At 42.2% G+C, this 23,834-nt stretch overlaps 1 protein-coding gene across 6 annotated transcripts in view; it reads left to right on the top strand.

The window, feature by feature from the left end:
* KMT5B (lysine methyltransferase 5B) overlaps positions 1-23,834 on the top strand; it is a 53,478-nt gene that overhangs the window by 11,321 nt on the left and 18,323 nt on the right. For 3 of the 6 annotated variants that reach the window (XM_037062529.1, XM_037062531.1, XM_037062534.1), the window contains exons 2-6: positions 5,628-5,863; positions 13,842-13,989; positions 17,178-17,246; positions 22,434-22,599; positions 23,481-23,590. In XM_037062529.1, the coding sequence (XP_036918424.1) occupies positions 5,704-5,863; positions 13,842-13,989; positions 17,178-17,246; positions 22,434-22,599; positions 23,481-23,590 (653 nt within the window). In that variant the 5' untranslated portion in view covers positions 5,628-5,703. The remainder of the gene's footprint in view (positions 1-5,627; positions 5,864-13,841; positions 13,990-17,177; positions 17,247-22,433; positions 22,600-23,480; positions 23,591-23,834) is intronic. The other 3 variants (XM_037062532.1, XM_037062535.1, XM_037062533.1) reach the window with 2 other exon arrangements.

Below are 23,834 nucleotides of genomic sequence, written 5' to 3'. Positions count from 1 at the left end.
AAGTGAAGGTTTCAAAGATTTGTGAAAGGGTTTTAGTGACATGTTAGATTTCCCATCACTCTGAGAGTCTGGTTTTTGAATTGCTATGTTATGGTTTTAGAAATTGGTTTTAACTTACATACACATAAATAATGCAAAAGGATTTTTGTGAAGTCTTTTTTTCTTTTTATGTATACTTTTAAATGTTACAAAAGTAATACATGTTCACTTTGAAAAGTTGAGCTTTTTGATGACTGTCATGTAACAGGTAAAAATTGGTTGTAATTTCATTCTCTAGGGATACTACAGTTAATTGTTTGGTGTATTGAATTGTTTTCTTAGCACATTGTATCTGAATCACTTAAATGTTTGCTTTGCTTTTTCTCAATAAAGATTTCCAAAACTCTCCAGCAAGCTAGAGCCTGCTTTTTAAAAATGTGTATCAATTTTTCCTCTTTAAGCACTTGGGGATTGTTTCGTTGCCACTGGATAATGTCTCTAAGATAAACTGTGTGCAGACAAGTCCAGCATGTAAGCTGGTTAGAGAGTTCTTGGTAGTGTCTCGGGGATTATATTAAAGTCCTTGATAGTCATTCAGAACCATTGTTTTCATTTTTCTGACAGTTTTAAAAATCCTGGTTTGTGTTTAGAACATTCAACAAAAAATTTGTGTCCAAAGCTTTAAGTAAAAAAATATTGGAACCACAGTTCTCAAACTGGGTGTGAGCAGTTTGCTGAAAAGGCAGTAAACAGCTTTCAGTCCTGTGTGTGTCCATGAGGGAAGAGTGACAGTCACAAAGATGTTGACATTTGGTGACAGCCCCTCATGGCTGAAGTAGGGCAGGCTCTCAACATAATCTAAGCGCAGTATTAGTGAAACAGTTCTGTGCTTTCTTTTGAAACTTTTTCAAGTATCAGTATTTTAGAGTTTTTTTCCAATTATAAATAAATAGGTTTACTATAAACATTTTAGGGGAAATTTTTGTTAATGTTAATCCCATTCCCTCAAAGGTAGCCATTCTGTTGTTGATTTGGAACAAGGAGTGGTGTGTTGTGTGTATGCTTTTTCCTGTAGTGGTATTACGATATGATTAGACGTTTCCTCTCTAAATACAGCTCTACATAATTCTTTAAATATTTTCCTCTTCACATGCAGCTCTTATTTTAGCAGTTTTCCAGTGTATTTTGTATTATCATAAATAGTTTGCCTTCTATTTATGTTTGGTGCTAGAATCTGAAGCACGTGCTTCCTTCTCCACCTGTTGGTCCAGTGAAATTCGTGAGGTGAGTGTTCCTTTCCTGTTGACTTTCGTGTTTCGGAGCCTCCTGCCCAGGGCACGATCACATTGCATTTCCTTAGAGCCTGGTTGCATTGCTTTTTCGTGAACACGCCAAACACAGGGAGCAAAGCTTGCATAATACCCTCAGGAATTTCACTCCATTACCTACACTTGAATGGTCTTTTTAAAAAAGACATTTTTTTCATTTTTTTAAAGATTGTATTTATTTATTTTATACTGAGGGAAAGGAAGGGAGAAAGGGAGAGAAACATCAGCGTGTGGTTGTCTCTCATGTGCCCCCACCAGGGACCTGGCCTGCAACCCAGGCACATGCCCTGCCTGGGAATTGAACCAGCGACCCTTTGGTTCTCAGGCTGGCACTCAGTCTACTGAGCCACACCAGCCAGGGCATAATTTCTTTTTTAAAAGCATTCGTTGTGAGCTCTTCTCCATGTAGCAAGCAGCTGGCATGGGCCTTTACACTGGAACTTGGGTCATGTCACTCCTCTGCCTTGCGTCTCATTGAGATTCAGCGCCCAGGGCTCAGCAGGCTTCGAGGCCCTCTGTCATGTGCCCCGCCTTCTGGGTGCCTCTCTGACCCCGTCTGCCCCAGCCACCCTGGCTCTGTGCTGGGCCACTTCGCCCATGCCCGGTGCCTTGCACTCTCCCGTGCTGCCCAGCTTTCTTCATCAGGCCCTGTGCCGCCTGAGACACTCCCTGCCACGTAGACACTGCCTTATTTTCTGCAAGGTGCTGGTGTTTATTTGTGAATTTGCTATTTCCCAGAGCTTTCTTCATTAGAATATAAGCACAAATGAGGGCAGAAACCTTTTGTTCTTTGCAGTATCCTCAGTGCCTAGACCAGTGTCTGGAATACAGTAGATAGCTAATAATTTTTCTGATATTCTTATATTGGGAGATCAGAACAAAGTAAGATTTGTAACTATTATACCATTTGAGGTGTGGTCAGTACTCCTTGAAATTTTTTTCTGCCAATTTTGGGATAAATTCGAGGTAATTTTTATTCTAAATTATAGTCAGTAGCCAGTTAGCCTAGTACTGTCAACCAAGCCAAGGCTGGTGAGCCAGCTACATTCAAAGCCAGAGAGGCACACCCTTGCTTACTTGGGGAGGGGGACTTCTGTGGGGGCCAGGAAGCCTTTAGATTTTGCTGGCCACCCCGTGTCTTCAGCTGCTTTCTCCACAGTTCACACTGTGTGGGTTGCGTTAGCTTTTGGAATCCCGTCTCCCCCTTTGACGTGTGAGTGTTCTTCCCAGTTGTAATCCTGTAGGAAACGTGCCAACAGCAACAGATTCCATGCTCCTGGGGTAGAATAAATGACCCGATAATTACTAGCATGTTCATTGTATATACTCATACTGCGCTAAAAAACTATAAATAGCCCCCACATTTCTGATAGCTTCAGTAGAAGTGGTTTCAAAAGGTGTTCATTTGTGAGCCTAAGTCCAGTCTTTTGCCTTGATGAGCTGTGGTCCTCTGGGCGAGTGGAGAGGATTGAAACCTCCGTGAGAATGAATCCCGACACGTGTGGTATGTTCATACTGGAGACTCAGCTGTGTTCTGTGACTGGCACAGCACTCACGACATCGTGGGGTGGTGTCAGTATTGGTGAGGCCCAGGGTTCCTTCCGAGTGCACTCCAGTTTGGATCAGAAGCCCTCATTTGGTTGAGTCGTGTGTAAGCTGGAGCGACCTCAGCCTGTGCGCCGTGAACTGGGCTGGGTGCTCCAGGAATGATTTAGTGGTACACTTTTCCTAGTTCTCGGGGGGGGGGGGGCGGGGGGTGCAGCTTGGTAGGTAGTTTCCTCCTATTGAAGTTTTTTGTTCCATGGATTTTAATTAGCATTCTTAAACCTCCACTGGAGAATATGTTCATTGATTTTAGAGGGCACGAGGGAGAAACTTCCATGAGAGAGAAGCATCAGTCGATCGCCTCCTGTGCGTGCCCAACCAGGGGTCAAACCCACAGCCTCGATGTGCGGGACGGCGCTCTGACCATCTGAGACGTCCAGTCCGGGCTCTTCCGTAATTTTTCTTGGTATTTTGGCATCGGTCCTCTGCCCCCACAGCTCATGAAGTGACTGAATAAGTAATTTAGAACAGTCGTTCTCATGCTGGTGCTTGCATCAGAATCACGGGGTGGGGTGGGGGCGGGGCTTACGCAACCAGATTGCTGGGCCTGTCTTCAGGTTTCTGCTTTTTGTCTCTGAGTGGGAATCTGGGTTGTGACTTAAGGATTCTCTGAGAAGAGAGGACTCTATTTTTTGTGTCCCTTAACTCTTTCTAAAGCCACCTGGCTCTTTTCCATTCCACGTATTATCATTGAAGAAGGTGAGGACTCCTGAGAGTCTTAAAAACACATTCTTCTGTCATTGTAAGCTGTGTGTTCCATGTGGGCGTCCTTGAGATGGACTTGCTGAAAGACCAGAAGCCTGCACCTCTCCTCCTCCTTTCTGTGCGGAGAGGCAGAACTAGGGAGGGGACCAGAGAGTGCAGAGGGAGGGAGGCTGGGGCTTGGCTCTGCGTCGGAGCCTGCACAAGAGCTTCTCCCACTGCCTTCAGGGTCTTGGGAGGATTTGAAGAGGTCAGGTTATAACTTTAATGCACAGTTTAACAAAATAACAGAAGTACAATTTCTGTTAGGTGGTTTAGACTACAGCCTTATTTATTTACTCTTTCATCAGCTAAGTGGCTCTGATCTACTTTGTACTATACCTGATACTAGGGTTAGAGAAAGGAAAAAAATTCTTGACCTCAGGACCTGTCATCCATTGAAGAGGCAGGCTGACCGTTACTGCACAGTGACAGGAGGGCTTTCAGGTCTGTTTTAGAGGGGGGTGTCTCCCTGGGTTTGGCAGTGAGGGTCTGGGAAGACTTCCAGGAACACAAGGGGTTTGTGGGCTGGGCATGGGGGGTGGTCATGGGGCATGGCCGTTTCCCCTTGAGCTTTCTTTGCTTTTATGCTTCAAAAGTATACTGCTTGTAAGCTCTGTGCCTTTTCTTCTAAGTGTAAATATAGGATATTTGATCATCAATAGGAAGTCTTGCATTTAATTTCAGGTGTAATAATTTAAAAATCTTTAACCTATAACTGACTTAATCAATAGTTTTACTCACCTTTTCCTATAGTTTAAGGAGCAGTATTTTTCTGGATTTAGTGAAGCCTGTAAGAAGTAGCAAAAGATAGGCACAATAAAAGTTGAATGCTAATTGAATTTAAATAGTGAGGGAACCAGGAGAAAAGTACATGATGAAGAATAATTGCACAGTATCCTTAGTATTGATCAGATCTATATTCTTTTTCCTGAGCATGTCACTCACACATTTTATCCCACTGTGAATTAACACAAAATTTCTGTCACGTGAAAGCAGTCTGAAGTCGAGTAAAAATTAATGTTTCATATTTGTTTTGGTTACCATTACAGACGTGTCCAGCTAGACATTTTTCTTGGAGTACTTCAGAATAATTTACCATTTGTACTTTTCTGTGTGTCTGTATAAAGTAAGGGATATCTACTTTGTCTCGTGTCCTGAGAGACTTGTGGACGTGAGCGCTGGGTCCTCATGGTTGTGTTGTCAGCTGGTTACGTGGCCTCAGTCTTGTTACCTCGCTGGCCTCAGTCCCACCTGCAAGGGAAGGACTTGTACTAAGGCCCCGCAGGTCGGTTAGCTCCAAAGGTTTGTTTTCCTAGAGCCTTTGTAGTTTGACTTACACTAAAAACGTAATTTTATAATGAACTGATGTGGACATTCTTTCCTTAATCCATTACCAACAAACGTAATGACTTCCAGAGGTCTTTGTAAAGTACAGGCATCCCTCATTGTCCAAATCCTTCAGTCCCCAAATTCAGCTCATTAAAATTCACATGGTGAAAGATACCTCTGTATTAGCAAATGTAGTCTCTCAGTTTGTGTTGCCATTGTAAAGGGGCACTAAGGAAGGTCTGTTATGGTGGGTGATACTTTGATATTGATATGACACACTAAATACCTTGAATGTTGACTTTAATGACAAAAAGATGTGACAGACTGTTGTGGACAAGAGATGACATAATAAGGAGCAAAGGTGATTCTTACTGGTAACTGAAGGATAAGTATTTATTGAGCACTTGCTCTTTACCAGTTGCTGTTCACAGCACCAGCAGAAAGTCCCCCGTCAGGGCCTGGGGGCATTGCAGACCTCAGCACGATTGTGATGGCTGGGGAGCCGAGGTAGTCTCCAAAGAGTGGAAACATTAATTACTAAGTTACTTTTAATACTCTGTCATTCTCAAGGGTCTGTGTAGCATGGTCTTTTATGTACTGACCTCCCGTTTTGTTTTGTTTTTCATATTTTGTTTCTGTTAGGAGAGAACATTGAAATTACTCTCTAAGCTATTTGAAGAGAGTGACTAAATGCACCTGGGTCAGGCCGTCTGTGGGTATGAAGTGGTTGGGAGAATCCAAGAACATGGTGGTGAATGGCAGGAGGAGTGGAGGCAAGTTGTCTAACGACCACCCGCAGCACCAGCCCAAGGCGCAGCACTCGGGGAAGGACGCCGTGAAGGCCGGCAGGGCCGCGGTGGAGAGGCGGTCGAGCAGATGTACGTACGCACTCAGCCTGGCACCCTTCTGGCTGTGATACGGGGCGGGGTTCTGTCCAGTCGTGCTGTGTTCTGTGCTCTGTTGTTTTCCAAACGGGATTTGTGTTCTCACCGTGAACAGTGTAGTTTTTTTACCTTCAAAGTCATATACATTTTTATTCTCACCAGACATTGTGTACAACTTCAGTTTAGTGCTTAATATAATCAATCATGCTTTTTATGTCCATGGTTTTTACAAAATTATATTCTGTAGAATTTATACCTAAATGGTTAATCTCTTCTGTAAAAAATATTACAGTAACTGCTACTGAACTGAATTTCTTAAAAGTTCATACTGTTTTTTTTTTTTATATTTGGTGTAAGTATAAGAACGTATGTCTTTAAAAACTGACAATGATGTGAATAATAAGGGCAACTCTAAATTGTATGTTAAATGGAATTTAGACCACCTTCACAGATTGTATCTACTTCTGTTTATGTAGGGTGAGGAACTGTTAATATTGTTATTTTTTTTATCTCTACATATTGGTAAAAACAAAACCACTTGTTGAGATTTCTGAGAAATTGTAGAGTTGATACGCATTTCATAGTTCTTTTTTTAAAAAATATTTTATTTATTTATTTTTAGAGAGAGGGGACGGGAAGGAGAGAGTGGGAGAGAAACATCAGTGTGTGGGTGCCTCTCATGTGTCCCCTTCTGGGGACCTGGCCCGCAACCCTGGCATGTGCCCTGACTGGGAATCGAACCAGCGACCCTTTGCTTCCCAGGCCCGTGCTCAATCCACTGAGCTACACCAGCCAGGGCCATAGTTCTTTAAAGAGTAATAAATTGCCATAGGATAATTTAAACTTAAGTAGACAGCCATATGAAGATTGTACAAAAGTATGTTAAGGAGTACACCTTTTTCTATTGATATTTCTTGATTTTGCTAAGGTTAATTTAGCTACTGCTGAATAGCCTTAGTTTATGTTGGAATCAGCCTACTCCCTGCAGACCGGATTAGCCTGGGGTGTGCTGCGGTTCCAGGTAGACTGCCCCAGTCCGATTAGTTTTGCACTTACCTTGTAGAGGTCCATGCAGTTCACTGGGCTCATGCTGCCCTTACCTTTCCGTATCAGAGCAGGTCACTGTTTCTGGAAAGAAACCGGCAGAAATTCCTACTTCGGATAAGAGTGGAGGGCGAGTCCAAGACTGAATGTACTCTCTTCTGCATGGACGCCTCCTCCCCTCTTAGCCTGTGAAGCGAGCCTGACGGAGCCGAGAAATTCACTGACTAGAGCAGTGAGTTGGGTGTTACTTAGACTTTTTTTAAAGTGACTTGTTACTGGCCTCCTTTTGTACATCACAGTGCAAAGCGGCCCTCATTGGTTTAATTGTTGGAGGTGAATAAGAATCTATATGAGCTACTGTAATGACCACTATATGAGCTACACTTTGCAAAGTGTAGACAGGTGTAGAGGGATAGGTTGGAAAAACCCAGAGAGTGTGAAGATGGACAGAATCACGTTGAATGTTATTGGTGCAAAAATAGCTGGTGGTGAAGAGAAGCACAGTGATGTTCCATCGAAATTAACTGCAGTGACTTCACCTGACATCAGAGCCACACAATATGTGAAGCAAAAACTGACCAAATTGAGGGGAGAAGTAGAGAATTCAACAGTAGTTTAAAGACTTTAGCCCTGGCTGGTGTAGCTCAGTGGACTGAGTGCAGCCCTGTGAAGCAAAGGGCCACCGGTTCGATTCCCAGTCAAGGCACAGGTCTGGGTTGCAGGCCAGGTCCCCATAAGGGGCCACATGAGAGGCAACCACACATTGATGTTTCTCTCCCACTCTCTCCTTCCCGTCCCCTCTCTCTAAAAATAAATAAATAAAATATTTTTAAAAATAGTTTAAAAAAGACTTTAATAACTTGCTTTCAGTGATGTCTATAGAACAAGGGAAGAAGACAGACCAGCTCTCACTGACAGGCACTTCAGAGCACTGCCCAAAGACAGCGGTCTGTACATTCTTTTCAAGTGCGCAAGAGCATTGTCAGGGCAGACCACAGGGCAGGCCATAAAGCAAGCCTCAGTAAATTTACAAGGATTGAGGTCATACATTATGTGTTCTCTGATGAAAATGGTGTAAAATTAGAAATTAATAATAGAAATTTGGGAAGTTTACAAATATGTGGAAATTAACACACTCCTAAGTAACCAGTAGGTTAAAGAAGAAATCAAAAGGGAAGTGAGAAAATACTTGTATGTGATTGGAAATAGGATACCACATATTAAAATTAATAGGGTGTAGCTGAACCATTGCCTAGAGGGAAATTTGCAGCTGTGAACAACTATTATTAAAAAAGAAAGATCTCAATTAATAACTAACTCTTTAGCTAAAACAAGAGAAAAAGAGAAGCAAGCAGAAGGAAGTAATGAAGTGAAATTAACAAAATAAGGAATAGAGAGATGGTAGAGATAATCAACAAAGCTAAAAATCTGGTTCATTGAAAAGATCAACAAAATTGGCGAATCTTTAAGGAAGGCTGACCAAGAAAAAGAGAAGAATCAAGAATAAGATTCTTAATTTTTGCTTCCGGCCAAGATGGAGGTGTAGATGGAAACACTGTGCCTCCTCGCACAACCAAATTTAAAGACAACAAAGTTTTAGTAACAACAATGCAACCAAAACACAGAAAATTGAACTGTAGGGAAGTCGGGCAACAATGAACTGTTCAGCCAGACTGGCAAGAGGGGTGGAGCCAGCAGTAGAGCAGGGTCGGTCAGGACAGGTCCCCCGACCCAGGCACGTAGGTAGCTCGGACTCAGTCGGGGTGCGGGACACACTGACTGCAGTTGCACATCCGCGCACAGTGAGACAGACTGCGCAGGCCCCAGTGGGCGAACCCAGTGGTGGAGGGCTGACGGCGGTGGCACACTCCAGTGCAGTCTGACGGAACACTCAGCCCCCGGTGACAGCGGCAGTGGCGGGAGGCGGCAGACGGGACGCCATTGCTCCTCTTTGACCCCGCCCCCACGTACAGCGTCAGAACCCAGCGACTGAGTAGCCCTGCTCTGGTGAACACCTAGGGTTCCACTCCTGATGCGTAACAGGCATGAACAGTCCAAAAGATGGCGCAAGAAGAACTCAAAGCCCCAGAACCGATAACTCTAAGCGACCAGGAAATAGCCAGACTCTCAGATGCACAGTTCAAAACACTGGTCATCAGGATGCTCACAGAACTGGTTGATTATAGTCACAAATTAGAGGAACATATGAAGGCTAAACTAATTGAAATGAAGGGAAATGCACAGGAAACCAATAGTGATGGAAAGGAAACTGGGACTCAAATCAATGGAATGGACCAGAAGGAAGAACAAAACATCCAACCAGAAAAGAATGAAGAAACGAGAATTCAAAAAAATGAGGAGAGGCTTAGGAACCTCCAGGACATCTTTAAATGTTCCAACATCGGAATTATAGAGGTACCAGAAGGGGGAAAGAAACAGCCACGAGTGGAAAACTTATTTGAACAAATAATAAAGGAGAACTTTCCCAGTCTGGCAAAGTCAGTAGACTTCCACAAAAATCCAGAAAGCTCAGAGAGTCCCAAAGAAGTTGGACCCAAGAAGGAGCACACCAAGGCACATCATAATTACATTAGCCAAGATTAAAATGAAGGAGAGAATCCTAGAAGCAGCAAGAGATAAGGGGACAGTCACCTACAAAGGAGTTCCCATCAGACTGTCAGCAGATTTCTCAAAAGAGACCTTACAGGCAAGAAGGGGCTGGAAACAAGTATTTCAAGTCATGAAATCCAAAGACCTACAGCCAAGGTTGCTCTATCCAGCAAAGCTTTCATTTAGAATGGAAGGGCAGATAAAGTGCTTCTCAGATAAGGTCAAGTTCAGGGAATTCATCATCACCAAGCCCTTATTATATGAAATGTTAAAGGGACTTATCTAAGAAATAGAAGAGAAAAAATTTGAACAGTGAAAGGACAGCAAACTCACAGTTATTAACAACCACACCTAAAACAAAAGCAAACTAAGCAGATAGCTAGATCAGGAGTGAAGCCACAGAAATGGAGATCACATGGAGGGTTAGCAACAGGGGAGTGGGAGGAGGAGAAGGGAGAAGGTACAGAGAGTAAGTAGCAGAGACAGTAGGTAGAAAATAGACAGAGGGGAGGGCAGGAATAGTCTGGGAAATGTGGGATCTAAAGAACTTGTGACACATGGACATGAACTAAAGAGGGGGAGTGGGGGGGAGGGAGTGTGCGGGGTGGAGGGGAATGAAGGGGGGTAAATGGGACAACTGTAATGACATAATCAATAAAATATATTTTTTAAAAAATGAAAGGGATGTTATTGTCTCAAAAAACAAAAAGAATTATAACTATAATGAACAACTGTATACCATCAAATTAGATAACTTAGTTTAATCAAAAAAATTCTGAGAAAGTAACAGACTACCAAAACTGAATCCAGAAGAAATACAAAATAACACTACAAGAAAATCTCAGGCCCAGATGGCTTCATTGGTGAATACTGGCAGGTGTTTAAAGAAGAATTAATACCAGTTCTTCATAGATAGTTCCCAGAAGATGGAATGGAGCACTTGCTGATTCATTCAGTGAGGCCAGCATTACCCTGCCACCAAAATCCTCAGCAAATACTACAAACCATGTCAACCAACAGACGAAATTGATTCTGCAGCGTGAGAAAGTGGGATTTACCCCAGGAAGGCAAGGTTGATTTAACGCCTTTAATACACTATAATTAATTAATACACTATATCAAGAGAATGAAGGACTAAAACCATACAGTGATCCCAATAAATGCAGAAAAAGCATTTGACAAAAGTCTTTAATACCCTTTCAGGAAAAAGGAAAACATTCAGTGAACAAGGAATAGAAGGAAAGATACAGGATGTCTGTGAAAAACCTGTCACAGCTGAGGTCACATTTAATGGTGACTACTAAATGGTTCTGCCCAAGATCAGGACCAAGACCCAAAGTCCGTTCTCACCGTTCTATCCAGCATTCTGCTTACAGACTCTAACCACAGCAGCCAGGCAAGAAAACAGACTAAAAAGCATCCAGATCAGGAAGGAAAAGGTAAAACAGTCTCTGACATGATTGTGTATATAGCAAGTCCTAAGGAATCCACTAAAAAATTATTAGAACTAACCGAGTTCAGCAAGGCTGCAGGATATGAAAATCAGTTGCAATTCTGTATACTTTCAATGAACAATTCAAAGTCGAAACAGTTTTATTTACAGTGGTTTAAAATATAGCAACAAGCTTAACAATGAAAGTGTAATACTTATACTCTGAAAACTACAAAACATCGTTGAACAAAATTTTAAAAGACCTAAATAAATAGACATCATGTATTCATGGATTAGAAGACTTACTATTGTTAAAATGGCAGTACTCCCCAAATGATCTACAGATTGAATGCATTTCCTATCAAAATCTCAACTGGCTTCTTTGCAGAAATTGACGAGCTCATCTGAAAAATTTTATGTAAATTTAAGGAACCCAGATTAAAACAATCTTGGTGAAAAAAGGACTCTCGATCATCAGAAAAACGCAAATTAAAACCATAAGATACCACTTCACAACCACTAGGATATATGTAGAATTAAAAGGACCGACAGTAACAAGTATTGGTGATGATGTGGAGAAATTAGAACCCTCATACACTGTGTTGTTGGAAATGTAAAATGGTGCATCCACTTTACGTTTGAAGAATAGTCTGGCAGTTCCTCCAAAGGATAAGCATGGAGTTTCCATATGACCTCGCAGTTCCCCTCCTAAGAGAACTGAAAGCATATGTACACACAAAAACTTGTACATAAATGTTCATAGAAACATTATTCATAAAAGCAAAAAAGTGGAAACAGGCCAAATGTCCACCAACTAATGAATAAGCAGATGTGATATGTGCATACAATGGAATATTATTTGACAATACTAGGAATGTAATTGGTTGTGCCTTGGAAACACTGTACTAATTGAAAGAAGCCAGTGGCAAAGACCACATATGGTATGATTTCTGTCTGTAAGCAATTTTCAAACTAGGCAAATCTGGAGAAACAGAAACTCGGTTAGTGGTTGCCAGGGGTTGGGAGGGGGAAACAAGTAGTGACTGCTAATGGGTGTGGGATTTCTTTGGGGAGTGATGAAATGTTCCAAAATCGATTGTGGTGATGCTACACAGTTATGTGAGTATGTTTTTAAAAACCTTTGAATTGTACACTTGAAATGGGTGAATTGTATGGTATGTGAATTACAGTTCAATAAAGCTGTTACAGAAAATGTAGTGATTTGACAGCTTTTCACATACCTATGTGCCCAATACAAGTGTTCAATTTTTTTTGAAATGGTAGATGAAAAGATTATACCTCTTACTGTGTCTCTTGTTCTTTCACATATTATTTGGGTTGACCAAAAGGTCCATTTAATTTTTTTCTGGAAGAGAAAAGATTTTTAAAAATTTTTTACAAATAACTTTATTGATTTGGATATTTTGAGTATGTCAGCTATCTCCCACATGGTGTAACCTTCATAGTTCTCCATTAATGTTTCTCTTTGATCACTGTCCACCTCAACTGGTCTGCCTGACCGTGGAGCATCATCAAGTGAGAAATCTCCAGCACGAAACTTACAAACTGTTTTTGGCATGTTTGATCAGTCACAGCACCTTCTCCACACACTGCACCAATCTTTTTTTGCATTTCAGTTGTGTTTTTTACCTTTCTTGAGATAATAAAGTATAATATGCTAAAAATGTTGCGTAGTTTCTTCCATCTTCAGTATTAAAACGGCTATACAAAAATTCACCAATTTTGATGTTCTTTTCTTTTTAAAAAAATTTTATTTATTTATTTTTGGAGAGGGGGAGAGAAACATCAATGTGTGGTTGCTTCTCACCTGCCCCACACTGGGGACCCAGCCCGCAACCCAGGTGTGTGCCCTGACTGGGAATCGAACCAGCGACACCTTGGTTCACAGGCCAGTACTCAGTCCACTGAGGCACACCACCAGGGCAAGGTGTTCTTTTTTTAAATGCATGCTGATATGACAGGTGTCACAATACAATCTAACAGAATTGTTTTGCATGAAGTTAAACACAACTAAACGCTACTACAGCCATCTTACGGAAGAAAACCAAACTTTTGGGCCTGTTCAGTGAGGCTTAATGTTATACTGCTGATGTCACTGACTGCACTGAGACCCTCAGTGATCAAGACACTAGACGCTGACGAAACTTCATGCATGCGGATTTGGCTTTTTTCTCCTCTCTTTACATTGTTTTTGTTCCACAAGTAAACCCAAGTACTTCAGTCACCTTTCTTATTTTTATCCAATTACTCAGAATTTTTAAAAGAGAGGTCAGTTAAAAATAGGCCTGTCATTCTCTCTCTTCTTTCCCCACCTCTACTGCCTAGGCGGGGAAATGATGGGCAAGTTTGTAATGATGGGCAAGTTTCTTAACCTCTGGGCCTGTTACCAGCAAAGTGGAGATAGTAATCACTCATCGGACTGAAAGCTGGAAGATGGAGTTGGCGCCTCCCGACTCCTGGTCTTTAGGTCCCACCCTCCTGGCACTCGCTGCAGAGGGTATCTTAGGCTCTACCCCTTAACCCAGCCCTGTCTGTAAGGACCTTTGGTGCTCTCTTGCTTCCTTAATGAACATCTGTCTGCCTTCCCTGTTTCTCACCTTCTCCTGGGAGGGGCAAGGTATCGGAGCCAGAGTCTCACCCACTTCTTGGGAAACCTGGTGCTGTCTACTGACGAGAACACTCTCAGTGATGGGCTAGTTGACTGCGTTTGGTTTTATGCTTATTCAACTAGTACTCCACTCTCCACTATCAAAGTTGATTGAGATCATTTCAGTTCTTGATTATTAGCTTGAACAGGCAAAGGCGATTTTAAGGTAGATTTTAGTAGTTTTCAGTGTGAGTTACTTTTTCTTTCTCTTTTTACAGGTAATGGTAATTCAGGATTCGAGGGACAGAGTCGATATGTACCATCTTCTGGAATGTCCGCCAAGGAACTGTGTGAAAATGATGACCTAGCGACCAGTTTGGTTCTTGATCCCTATTTAGGTTTTCAAACACACAAAATGAATACTAGGTAATTTAAGTCTTTGTCCTGAATGAAACAGATAATGTTAAATTTAAGGAACGAGATGGCTAATTTTACTCTCAGTCAGAATTTTAAAGTAATGTTAAAGGAAAGTTCTTTCCTACAGAAAGATTTTTCTATATGTGAGCTAAGAAAAGCGATGAAAGCTTGTGAAAGTCTTGTCAGTTTTAACTCTGTTCTTATTTTATCTCAGGATGTTTCTGTTAAAATATAAGCCTGGGGGACCATCTCTATATTCCATTTTAAATGTTGATGATAATTAGCCAAAAGAAAAATCTTAACAGGCATCCTATAAAACCTTAAAAATGGATATGGGTTTTTTCTCTATTAAAAGTAGGTCACATCAGTTTTTTTCATGGCTTTATGAAAAACTTGAATAATTGCCTTTGTACGTAGGTAATTCTGCCATCTGTTTCAATATTTGAGGTGCAGCCAAGGGTTCAGCTAGGTAAGGTTCAGCTGAGTAAGAATGAGTGATTTTAAAGGTGTGCTCACCTTCGGTGTGCAGATAAGTAAAGTGCTGTACAATTGTTTTATTGGGTGTCCGATGTCATCTACATATACACTGTTACTACATTGCTCTGGAAATATGTCGTCCTTTGAATTTTTCTATTTTAATTCTCTTAAATTTTCTCTCTCAAATTCCACGGCAAAGGGTATTCAAGTCTGGTGGAAAAGGCACAGGGATTTAGAATGTAGAGCAAGTTCTGGGCCAATGTCCACTCTTACCTCTTCCATCCTGACTCTGGTGTCCAGTAGCTCTGGTGCCAGTGACTGACCCTAAGGGACTTGGTCACCAGGGGGCCATCGTTGGTAATTAGTTGAGTAATTTTACTCAGCAGGAATTGGTAAGTAAAAGTGATTAGGGGAAAATCTCGTGTTCATCATTTTCCCTTTTAATTCAAGATACTGTGTTAGTATTTATCAGTTACATTCTAAATCCAGAGAGAAATTTGGGTAAAAATATGCCTTTGGTATTTCTGTGTCATTTCTTGTCGCCCTGTGTCTTACTTTACTTACCGAAGTGAAGGGAAGAGCGGGAAGAGCCTTGAGAGGCCCTTTAAACAGCCCCCTTTCTTCAGAGGGGCGAACACCTACGTTTTCCAGTTAGGCAGGCGGGTGGCTCTTCTCCGAGGATCAGCGGAATTGGAGGCCCGTGTCCAAGTAAAGTCTAGTTTGCACCGTTTCAAGTCCATCTCCCTTTTTCGCCCAGTGAACGTGAGAGGCCAGAGCTCATTCTCTGGAGGACCCTGGTGGTATTGAAGGCACCCTTTGGCCTTTTTCTTCCTGAGTTAAGAAATGTGAACCACTGATTCACAAAACATTCTAATGGCATTCAAGACATTACCACGGAGACCCCTAATTATGACCTGGAGTCATCAAGAAAGAGTTAGGTTATGTTCATAAGCCTTATGTATACCGAAATACGGAAGCATGTAAACCGTTTTAGGTGTTCATACAAGTGACCAGACGTTTTCATTGGCTGAGGAAAGAAATCTGTGTGTTCAGGGTCTGCAATGCTTTGTTGTGGAGGGCTGTTGCCTGTTACTGTCTTCTGCTGTGGAAAATAGCTCCTGTTTTCTGTGAAAATCCTCTTAGACAGCTGCTTCTCCTAGTTTCTGGGAGTCACTTGGGGAATCTCATTAGGGCGCAGACTCTGAGTTCTGGGCGAGGCCTGGGAGCCCCCGTTTCTGACAGGTTCCGCACCAGGCTCTCAGGAGCGGGTCCTGTGCGCCAGGCTGCTGCGCTTCCTCCTGACGGGAGAAGTGGTTTAGAAGCGCTTTACCAGTTGTTTTGGGGGCTTACTTAAAAATGTGTCCTTCGATTATAAAGTTTAGGGTTGCCATGCCAATGTTAAAACTCAGGATGTTACTATATTTAGGTACCCTTAATTAAAATGTGTTCAGTACATAACATTTTTTATTAATAGAAATTGAAAGATCTAAAATGAAAACTGGTTCAACCTGGTTAAACATGCAGTGGACACACTTGAAAATAAAACTGTATCCATTCTAGTTCATCTTTTGAGCAAGAATTTACCAGAATGTTGACTTATATCATGTTCAAAGATACTATTTCATGGAAAATGTGTAGTGCTGTATTTGAATAAACCATAAATATCTCTAAAATGGTTAGTTTTGTAGACACCTCCGTCTTTGGGATGCGGATGAAGTGACTGGGAAGTAGGGTTGGAGCTTGGGTTTTAATTCCCCAGGCCATTACTTGTATAATGGTCTCTTTGTTCTCGTGTTTATACACCTGTAATTTGACTGTCAGTTTTTAGCTTCTCTTTTTTATACCTCTTTCCCTCCTTTCAGCTCCTTTCAGTGTACTGTGTTCAGAAACAGTAAAGGTTTAATAATTTGAGAATTTCCCAAACTAGCTATATTATGAATACTCGTGTTTTAATCTTAAAATATCCCTAATTTACTAACAAGTAAGTCACAGTTATAGCACAAATACCTAGAAATAGTGTAAACAAAACAGTAATTTCAGTGTATTGGGAAATATGTAGACATAGTTGATTTGTCAGTTATGAAACTTAAATTTTTCCTTTTAGCTGAAGAACAGACTTATTAGTAATACCTCTGATCTTTAAAAAATCCGAGGAGGGCGGTGGGTCTTGTAGAGCCAGGGCAGGTGCCCCTTGTTCAGGCTCCAGAACCCCAAGATTTGACAGTGGAGGAGTTTCAGATGAGCAAAGTGGGAATAACGTTACGAAGAAATGAGGGGTCATCTCAGGGCACTTTTCCTTTGGAACTTCTCTTGATTTTTCCGATCCAGATGTCAGTCTGTGCAGTTCTTACCTTCCACTGCTGTAGCCGTCTCGTTTCATTGCACTTACGTATTTGATTATTCACATCCACTGTTGGATATGAACTTACAAACCACTGTAAATGTCACCTCAAAATCAAGTGCTTCACCAGAAAGCCTGAAGCAGCTCTCAGACCCTCTAATTCTCTGTAACAAGGGCAGGAGGGTGTCACAGGGCCGGTGGAGGGGGGGGCGTCCTGGCTCTCATCGCGCTGAGACCACCCGCGGCTTCATGGAGTTCTGGGATTTCAGTGTTTTAAGGATTTCTGCTGCAGCTAATATTGTAAGTCTGTTTAGAGATTGCAAGTACAGATTGTACAAATAGTTTTTCATTGTTGTTGTTTGTTTTTGCATTTATATAGCGCCTTTCCTTCGAGGAGCTCAAGGCATTTTTCAAAATCTGACAGTTTCCCTCACAACAACCCTGTGAGGTAGGTAGAGCGCATTACAAATGGTAATGAGGTGCCCACCACCCTGTCGCAGCCTTTATGATGTTCTCTTACGTTAAGTGTTGAAGGTGTCAGCGTGAACACGAGTTTTAGACCATTTTGCAAACCTTTTAAAATAGTGTGGTCTTAGTCATAGCTGTATTTGAAAATACCACTTGTACGCCACAACAGGGTCATTGTAAGAGAAACCTTTCACGAAAAGATCAGGAGTCACTCCCTGGGATCAGCTGAGCACTGAGTGTGGGGCTCGGCCAGGTGTGTTTCTGGCTGGTGTCTGTTTGCAGGTGAGGAAGGCGAGAAGAGCTGCGGCTAAGCCCCCGCCCCTGCCGCCGCCGCTGCCGCCTCGGCACCTGCCAGGCCTCAGCTCGCCCTTAACCTTTCTTCGAGGGGGAAATGTGTTCCCAGTGTTGCCTTGTGGTTTTCTTATTTCATATCGTAAAATATTTGAGCATTTTTCTCTTTCTGCCCCCTTTCCTCGCTCCCTTTTTTCTGCCCCCGCCAGTCAGCTCTTGGTTGTACGTGCCAATGGAAGGGACAGTAGTACAGCTAATACAGATTTACAACCTTCCTTCCTTGCCACCATGGTCTCTTGGGTTTGAAAACAAAAACCAAATAGCAAGGAAACCTGGGAAGTCAGTCTCTGGAAAGAGTGGGGAACAGGTGTGTGGGGTGTGAGTTTGTATTTTTTTTCCTGTGCCTTTCAATGGTAAATGATTGTAAATGACGTTTCTTTTAACTTCCTTTTAATTTTTTAAAGACTTTATTTATTTATTTTTAGACAGAGGAGAAGGGAAGGAGAGAAACATCAATGTGTGGTTGCCTCTTGCTCTCCCCACACCAAGGAACCTGGCCCACAATCCAGGCATGTGCCCTGACTGGGAATTGAACCGGTGACCCTTTGGTTCGCAGTTCGGTGCTCAATCCACTGAGCCGCACCAGGCAGTGCAAGAAATAGTTATTGAAAGCAGCAAATTTTTGTGTTACAGAAGGAGAAGGGACATACTTACTTGGAAATACCAGATGCCTGTTTTTCTTGCCCCTCTGCCACTCCAGCTCACCCCAAAAGACCATACTTAAGAGTGTGTTTTACCTTTCACTGCATTGTCAGAATACCACCCGTGCTCTGGCTGGGCTCCATGGCAAACGCAAGTCAGATCCTGTTGTAGTGAGAAATGCCACCAGAGGGCCCTCCGAGTCCACACAAGAGCAGGCTCACGAAAGTCTTCCCTTCGTGAGCCTTCTTTTCCTCATTTACGGAACAAGAGGGCTGTGTTTTGTAGTCCCAATTTCCTTCTAGCTTTAAGAAGCATGGTGTAAGGATGGCTTTGTGCGGTTTGTATAGGAGATTCAGAGTGATTGGGATTAAGGAGAGGACAGAGGGTGTCTTTCTACTCAATAATAGAAAATTATTTTATGTCCTGGCTGGTGTTGCTCAGTGAATTGAGTGCGGCCTGAGAATCAAAATGGTCAGGGCACAGGCCTGGGTTGTGGGCCAGGTCCCCAGTTTTGGGGTGTGCAGGAAGCAGTCGATCAGTATCTCTCACACATTGATGTTTCTCTCCCTGTTTATCCCTCCCTTTCCCCTCTAAAAATAAATAAAATTGTTTTTAAAATTTTTTAAGTTTTAATTTTGTCTGAGGTCTTTAGTCCTGTTTGCTCCGACCCTAATAATTATAACCATCTTATGTTCTTACAAAATTTTTATTTCCCCACAGTATTTGTTGTAATGGGATTTGACTTGAACTGTCAGCCAGGTGATTTTGATGTATTTTTTTGTAGAATTATTGAAAACAGCCATCTGCCCCCAGAACCATTTTCTTCTTTCTCTGCCAATCATTTCACACCTATAGTAACTGCAACCAACTGTGATGGGAAGTTTTTTTGTTTGTTTGTTTGTTTGTTTGTTTTTTAAGGATTATACTCCAAGTTTCTTTCCTTTTTTTTTTAAGGATTATACTCCATGTTTCTTTCCTTTTTCGTTGTTGTTGTCTTAAGATTTTATTTATTTAGCTTTAGAGGGGAAGGGAGGGAGAGAAATATCAATGTATGGTTGCCTCGTGCATCCCCTGCTGGGAACTGGCCTGCAACCCAGGCATGTGCCCTGACTGGGAATCGAACCGAAATCCTTTGGTTCTCAGGCCCGTGCCCAATCCACTGAGCTACACCAGCCAGGGCTGATGGGAAGTTTTGATAATCAGTTATATTTTAAGTGAAACAGAGGTGTTTTTTTTTCTTAAGGAGGTTCTACTTTTTTTAAAAATTGTTATTCAAGTACAGTTTTCTGCCTTTTCCCCTGATCCTGAAGTGGAGGTTCTTGCTAGTGGGTTAGCAAGTAGCATTTTGGGGGGTTTTGTTTTTGTTTGAGCTGATGGAAGTCGGGAAGGCAGGAACAAAAGTCAGCACAGGGAAGGTGGAAGGCAGAGAATATTACTCAGTCAGGAGTTCATTATTTTGTGTTGGTTTTCGCATATAAATTGGCATCGTGAACAAAGAGTAAACAAAACTTCAGAGTGCTGAAAGGCGTTTTCCGAGAGGAGGGGCAGGTTTCAGGAGGTGGAGAGCGCACACCGAGCCTGCAGGAGCAGCTGGTGTCCAGTCCACGTCTCCAGCCTGTTTCTGCGCTGCTCTTAAAGCCTTGCGTGAATTTAGCCCTGACTGACTTGCTTGCCAGTGTGTTGAGCCATGCGATTATTTTAAAATAGCCAGTCACCACTGGTCAGTTCCACGTTGGACATACCAAGATTGCTTGGCTCTTTCTGTCATTTGCAGCCCTGCCACTAACATCGTGGATTGTACATTGTCTTTGCTCAAACGAAGGGCTGTGTTCCTGTTCACTGCACAGAAGGCGGCTCTCCCTTCCCGCCATGCCCTGCGTCACGTTGTGTGGAGCCGGAGCCGGCAGCCGCCTGGCTGTCCCCTCTGCCCTGCGTGGACCAGTGCTCCCAGTGTGGGCTTGCAGCAGGGCGGGCTTGAGAAAGTCACTGGGCTTGACAAAATCACCGGGGGTATTTTCAAGTAGCAGAGTTACAACTGCGGAAGTTTGGCTACTTTCTCCGTTCTGCAGTTTCTTAGATTTGTGATGTCTCTCCAACACCGCATCCTGACAGTCCCAGTTAAAGACATCCTGATCGTGTAAAGGGTTTCTGCTCCTCGGTCTGTCCGGGTGGGTGTGCCAATTAATTGAAAATGGAATAAAATAAGGCCTTGTCATTTCCTCGTGTGACACCTCTGGGGTGTGTTTAAACTCTTTCGCATGGTTCTGCTCAGTAGTCGTGAGGACTACTGAAACTAGGGTCGGGAGCTAGTAAGTCCCTGACGCTGTCAGCGTGCGTTAACGTGTCGGAAGCCCCCAGACATCCCTCCAGGCCTCGTGTCCTCCCTCTTTCTCTTCTAGGGCTTTACTGTTGCCCTGCCGGTTCCCTCAGCCCCTGTTCCCCTCGCTGAATCTGGCGTTCCTAGGCTCCTCCACCTAAATCCCCTCTCACTTTGCCTGCCCTCCTTTGATTCTTTCCTGCCTACAGTAGTATTCTAGAGAACTGAAGTCACAGCTCGCTTCCCTGCCCACACCAGTCTGAACTGCAGACTCCCAAACAAATCTTCCCTTCAGTTATAATTTCCGTACTTTAAAGTGCACTATAGCAATGTAGTTGGTACCATATTAACATGCATTTGCATATCGTTGCCTTGCTTAACTGTTTGATGCATGTGTATGTCTTTTAGTCCAAATTAAATTTTTCATTTAAGAGCTTTGGCCATCCCTGTCCAGGTGCTCAGTTGGTTAGGGCACCGATCCCAAGGATTGAATCAGGTTGCTGGTTCGACCCTTGGTCAGGGTACATACTAGAACCGACCAGTGAATGGGTAGAGAGTTGGAACAACAAATTGATGTCTGTCTGTCTGTCTGTCTGTCTCTTTCTCTCTCTCCCTCCCCCCTTTCCTCTTTCTTTAAAATCAATCGATAAATTTTTTAAAAAGAGAGCGGTGGCCAGTCTGTCTCTTCTATTTTTCACCATAGCATCTGTGTGCACAGCACCTAGTAAATAATCCTTGGTGAAATGTCGTGACTTAAAATCGTACTGAAATGTTGTGAATGCATTTATGACAGCTTACCTAGAAGAAAAATGCTGCTTGAATGCTCACGTTCCTGGAGTTGATGCTAGATTTTATCTTAGCTATAGCATTTTCACATTTATGAGGTATACAATTTTAATTCTTAGAGTTAAGAGGCATAGTTCAAATCTTTTTCTCCTTGGCCATTAATGTTTTTTAACATTCTTTTTGAATAGCAGTCTGCAGTTCCTTTTTTGGTTGGATTTTTAAAAAAAACTTTATTTGAGAATATAAACCAAATGAAACTGACATGAGCAAATTTTTTTAAATTAAGATCCAAGTACCTGTAATTATAATACGCATTTTATTGAAAACACAACTTTAGAATGAGGGATTGGAAACAAGTTTTACTTGGACCATGACTGTATCATGTGCTACTTTATGACTGGAAATACAGTATTCTGCAATCGGGACAGCTGAGTTTACACTAGATGCTTTCACTATTCCATGTGAGCAGTTTTTGCTGCACCCGTAGAGCAGCGTCCCTGCTGAAGTTGCGCATGTGCAGTCCTTGTTCTCTGAGCGCGGTGGTCAGAGACCAGTTAGTTGGACACGTGTTGGAACATCGAGGTGTGTTTCGAGGCTGGGTACTTGGTTAGGGGGTTTTCTAACTGTATGTAGAGAATGTTTGGTTAGTGGCATGATTTTGTTTGCTTCTCATTCTTCTGAAGCTCATTGCCTGGCGCTCTTCTGCCTTGGGTCTGCATGTTTTTTTAAAAAAAACTTGTCATTCTAACACATTAGCCAAGTGCTATTATAAGTCTTTCATTTTGTACCTGCTGCAGCAGATGACTAGTACAGGCCTGAGTCTGAGCGTGGTCGCTGAATCAGCAGTTAATGAGAAAACAGTGAAATAAAAATGAAGTTTTTTATGAAGTTTGTAAAAAGAGAAGTTGTATTTCCTGATGATCAGTATCATTTGCATAGTAATTATCAAGATTATTGACCTCTTTTATAATCTCTGGCGGTTTTTAGGTTATCTCTTTCTCAAGATCTCTTAACAGTGTCCCAAGGATGATGGCAGATAACCAGAGTTATTGTCTTGCCCCCCCCCCCCAGATTTCGGCCTATTAAAGGAAGGCAAGAAGAACTGAAGGAAGTAATTGAACGTTTTAAGAAAGATGAGCACTTGGAGAAAGCTTTCAAATGTTTGACTTCAGGCGAATGGGCACGGCACTGTTTTCTCCACAAGAACAAAATGCAGGAGAAATTATTCAAGGAACATGTAGGTTTATTAATAAGATTAATACTGTTTATCTGTTTGGATAAGAGTGAAGGAAACTAAAGCCTAAATTTTGGTGAACACTGAAACTTGAAATAAATTTTTTGGCTCTGACCAGCATGGCTCAGTTGGTTGGGCATCACCCTGCAGGGCAAAAGGTCACTGGTTCAATTCCTGGTCAGGGCACATGCCTGGGTTGTGGGTTTGGTCCCCTGTCAGGACACATGTGAGAGGCACCTGATTGATGTTTCTCACATCAGTGTTTCTCTCCTTTCCCCCTCCTCTCCTCTCTCTAAATATAAATAAGTACATTTTTGTAAAACTAATCTTATGAAGATCCAATAATATATAAGATCATTTGTATGACTGTACAAAGAGAAAACTGTATCATCTAGAAGCTATGTGCTTTGTGAACTTTTAGTGTAACATAGCCAAGCCATTAGGTACTCACATATGTGAAATTTTAAAATACCAGCAAAGTTTGTTACTTGAGGATCTTTTTTTTTTTTTTAACAATCCTCTATCTTTATTTCCATTTACACTATGGAATTTAACCTCTGTATATTTCCCTCTTTTTTTAAAAATTTTTATTTATTTATCTTCAGAGAGGAAGGGAAGGAGAGAAATATCAATGTATGGTTGCCTCTCATGAGTCCCCTGCTGGGAACCGGCCTGCAACCCAGGCATGTGCCCTGACTGGGAATCGAACCGCGATCGTGTGGTTCACAGGCCCGCGTTCAGTCCACTGAGCTACACCAGCCAGGGCTTGTTACTTAAAGATCTTAAATGTTTTTATGTTGTTGGTGGCAGTTTGCTTTTATAATTCCAAGAACGTCTAGCAGGATAAACAATATGAAGTTAATGTCAAATGTTTTCTGTTTTAGGTGTTCATTTACTTGCGAATGTTTGCGACTGACAGTGGATTTGAAATACTGCCCTGTAACAGATACTCATCAGAACAAAATGGAGCCAAGATAGTGGCAACGAAAGAGTGGTAATTGTTACACTAGTATAAACTCATGAAGTGATTTTATTTGAACTCTCTCTTAAATTCCTCTTGAAGTGCTAAGAAAGTCATAGGAGGGGGAGAAACCAGAGAGCGCTGTGGGGGCCGGTGCTGTAGCCCAGAGGCCAGCATCTGTTGAGTGTTCCCACCCTTGTCGTGTGGAATTAGAAGTCGGTGTGAACCAGATTCCGTCTCTAAGCTGAAGTGCTTGTTTTACATTGAGCCCGGGTGC

The sequence above is a fragment of the Sturnira hondurensis genome, unplaced genomic scaffold, assembly GCF_014824575.4.
Source record: "Sturnira hondurensis isolate 20B ecotype Veracruz unplaced genomic scaffold, ASM1482457v3 Scaffold0014099, whole genome shotgun sequence".
Classification (NCBI taxonomy): domain Eukaryota; kingdom Metazoa; phylum Chordata; class Mammalia; order Chiroptera; family Phyllostomidae; genus Sturnira; species Sturnira hondurensis.
The sequence above is the reverse complement of the archived record's forward strand: the minus strand, read 5'-3'. Positions and strand labels throughout refer to the sequence as shown.